We start from the raw sequence: 3,543 nt of genomic DNA on the forward strand, positions 1-3,543 counted from the left end.
GGCGACGAGGCGGCGGCCGGGGCCGTTGGAGGAGGGCGGGGACCGAGCGTGACCGCGCTGCGCGTCGCCCCTTCGGCGCGACAGGTCCGCGGGGCCTGGAGAACGGGAGGCGCAAGAGTCGGGCCGCGGAGAAGGGCCGTGCGCGTGCTTCTCCCAAAGAGGGCGGGCCCGCCCGAGCAGACGGCGCTCTCCGCATCCCCTGAGAGCAGGAAGGAGGGCAGGACGGGCACGGCAAGCCCGCGGTGGACCCCGCCTGTGTCTCTCCTAGCTCGGAATCGTCCTTGGAGAAGATGGAAGGCGGGGAGCGGCCGGAGCCCCACGAGGGCTTCTTTGCCGACGGGCACCTGGTCCTGTGGACACTGTGCTCGGTGCTGCTGCCCGTGTTCATCACCTTCTGGTGCAGCCTTCAGCGGTCGCGCCGGCAGCTGCACCGCAGGGACATCTTCCGCAAGAGCAAGCACGGGTGGCGCGACACGGACCTGTTCAGCCATCCCACCTACTGCTGCGTGTGCGCGCAGCACATCCTGCAGGGCGCCTTCTGCGACTGCTGCGGGCTGCGCGTGGACGAGGGCTGCCTCAAGAAGGCCGACAAGCGCTTCCAGTGCAAGGAGATAATGCTCAAGAATGACGGCAGGGCCCTGGACGCCATGCCCCACCACTGGATCCGGGGCAATGTCCCCCTGTGCAGCTACTGTGTGGTTTGCAAGCAGCAGTGCGGCAGTCAGCCCAAGCTCTGCGATTACAGGTATGGTGCTTATTGTCTCACGATGCGTGGTAAGAGTAGGGACTTCATGGCGTGGGCGTAGATGCCAGTTTTGATCTCCGCAAATGGCCTTAACCGCCCACTTGTAGGAAACAAGCTAATAAACAGCCTTGGTTAAGTGTACAAGCAGGGCAGCTTTGCAGTAGTTATATGCCGAGGTGGTGCCATCTGGCCTCACTCCTCGGCCAACCTGCCCTTTTGTCTGCCATTTTTGTAGGCTCTTAACTTTCATCCATAAGTCTCTAAGTGCTGCATATTTCATGGCCACTGTATGTTATAGTTTAGCTTTTGTTACTATTGATTATCTCCATTTTATGCAAGGAAAGATGAACTATGGACAAATTAACTTTTCCCTAGAGTCGCAAAACTGATTCATCCTCAAGTGTTGTATTACAGATGTACAAGGAAAACAAGTGTCATTACAAAGCAGCACCTTTAATAATGACATGTAACACTTAAAGGGATACTCCTTGTGTCAGCATTCTTTTAGGACATGTAGCATCTTAGACAAGTGACTTGGATTAAGTCAAGACTATTTTAATGGCTTTTAAATACACACTGGACAAAACATTTGTTCTTAAATCTTGTCTGTAATAGGTGAAGTCCTTTGCTGGTGCTAGAGATTGGTCATAAAAGGGGATCCTGCTTTGCAGATCATTATTCTAACTCATTTTACAGTTGAGAGAATTTTACTCAGTAGTAAAATAGAACAGGCATCAAGGAATTCTAACCCCCTGGACAGGGCTTGGAATACCATTAATATCTAGCCTTGTCTCAGCCATAAATCTGGACATCTTCATTCTGATGGGTTTTATTTCTGACAAGTAGAAAGGCTCCTAAACATGTTTAAGAAGTGAAAAACTGGCACTAGCTAGCAAGTTATTTTTTTATCTAAAAAAAATTTTTTTAATTAGCACGATCACTGTTAGGTCAACATCTACCTTTAAATCATTTTAAATAGTTTTACACATCAAATTTAGATTTAAGAAAACTTTTCCAAAAATATATTTTAAAAAACTACAGAGTTCTGCGATCATTTTTATTTGATCTCTTTCACATTTAGATGTTGTTCTTTTGGCATAAGTGAGAGCAAGCTTACCAATGTCTTTAAATTTCAGAATTCTCTCTGTAGGTAAGATTAGTCTTCAAGAGTTTGGGATTAGTTAGAAAGAAGACATGAATTTGAGTATTGCTTTATTTTCTTTCTTTGTATCTTTATCTATCTGCAGAATTAGATAAAAATGGCTTCCATAAATATCATAGCTGCATTTCACATACTCCTTAACAAATAATCATAGTGCTCTGATCCTCCACCCAAATGATCTTCCCAGAAATTCATGTCTGATGGGGCCCCTGCTCCCCTTAAAACCCTTCAGTTGCTCCTATCACATAGACTGATGGTCTTTCAGTGTAAACTCCAAGTGCTTACTTAGCACAGTACACAAGGTCCTACATGCCCTCTGTACCCTGCCTGTGCTTCTAGTCTTTCCTACCACCACCTGCATTAAACTTTGTTTACCAGCAATGTCAGGCTCACTGTGGTTTCCTTAAAATATCAGGCTTTTTCTTACTGTCCTTTTTCTCAAGGCTTTCCTCTATCTTAAGTATCCTTCTCCTGACTAGCTTCTGAGCATCCTTAAGACTCATCTCCTTCCTGCCCTTTCCTTCAGGAACCCTTTGCCTGATCTAGTCATCCCCGCCCCCAAATTTTCCCTTCATGATGATGACATAATATCCTGTTTCTAGGAGGTTCTCAAAATAAGTTCCCCAAACCAGCAACATCAGCATCACTTGGAAACTTGTTAGAAATGCAAATTCTAGGGTTGCCAGATTTAGCAAACCAAATAAAATAAAAATAAATTTTTGCTATATTTGAGACATACTTATACCAAAAGATTATCTGTTATCTGAAAATCGTATTTATCCGCTCATCTCCTGTGTTTCCTGGCAACCCTACCTTCACCCCAGACCCACTGAATCAGACTTGAGCTGGAGACCAGCAACCTTAGCTTTAACGGGCCCTGCAAGTAATACTAAAGTTGGAGAACCACTGCTATATTTATGTATCTTTTTAAACATGAGCCTCTGTCCTTAATTTCGTTTCCTCCTCCTTTGAGCACAGTGAATGATTGTGATGATAGATCTCCTTTTCTTTATTAGCTTGTTTTTTTTTTTTTACTGGTTCCTGAGCAGTCTGTTCCAAGATGCTAGAACCCCTCACCCATGGTAGAAATTATATAATTTAGGAAGTGTTTATTATTCCCAGAAGGGAAGAACACAGTGTCCTGAAGTGGTACATATTCTGCAATGTTCTGATTTATTTTGCCCAACAGTTTTATTCAGAATTAGTCAGCTATGATCTTCCGTAGGAATGAAATGTTTTAGAAAGAGAAACAAGATAAATATCTATTTAGAACTTTTAAACATATCGGACTGTCTCTGGATTTTATCAAGTACTGTAGGGTTGCGGGGAGAGGGGTCTCCTATTCTTAGAAAGTCCAAAGATTTTTAAATGAACTGTGAAGCTGTTCAACAAGTTAGCATTTCAGAAGGCGGTAATGGCAGGTGATACCCAATTTGAAGGCCTATGGCCCAGTTAAACTCTGCAGATAAAGTGACAAAGTTTCTTGAATTTATACTCAGTCATTATGTAGTTTTCACATGTCAGGCATCAGTATTGTGCCAGGCACTGTGATGGATTCTACTTTTCCTGTAGATTTTTTTCTTTTTTGTATTTTCCTTCCTCTTCTCCCAAGCACTACAAAGTATTCCCATACCTA

General features: G+C 44.3%; 1 protein-coding gene across 1 annotated transcript in view; it reads left to right on the top strand.

Moving 5' to 3' along the window:
• Positions 1–6: 6 nt before the first annotated feature.
• The window catches only part of DGKE (diacylglycerol kinase epsilon), a 20,322-nt gene continuing 16,785 nt past the window's right edge, over positions 7–3,543 (top strand). The window contains exon 1 of the mRNA XM_006924858.3: positions 7–745. Within this exon, the coding sequence (XP_006924920.1) occupies positions 291–745 (455 nt within the window). The 5' untranslated portion in view covers positions 7–290. The remainder of the gene's footprint in view (positions 746–3,543) is intronic.

This window comes from Pteropus alecto, unplaced genomic scaffold (assembly GCF_000325575.1).
Source record: "Pteropus alecto unplaced genomic scaffold, ASM32557v1 scaffold98, whole genome shotgun sequence".
NCBI lineage: Eukaryota > Metazoa > Chordata > Mammalia > Chiroptera > Pteropodidae > Pteropus > Pteropus alecto.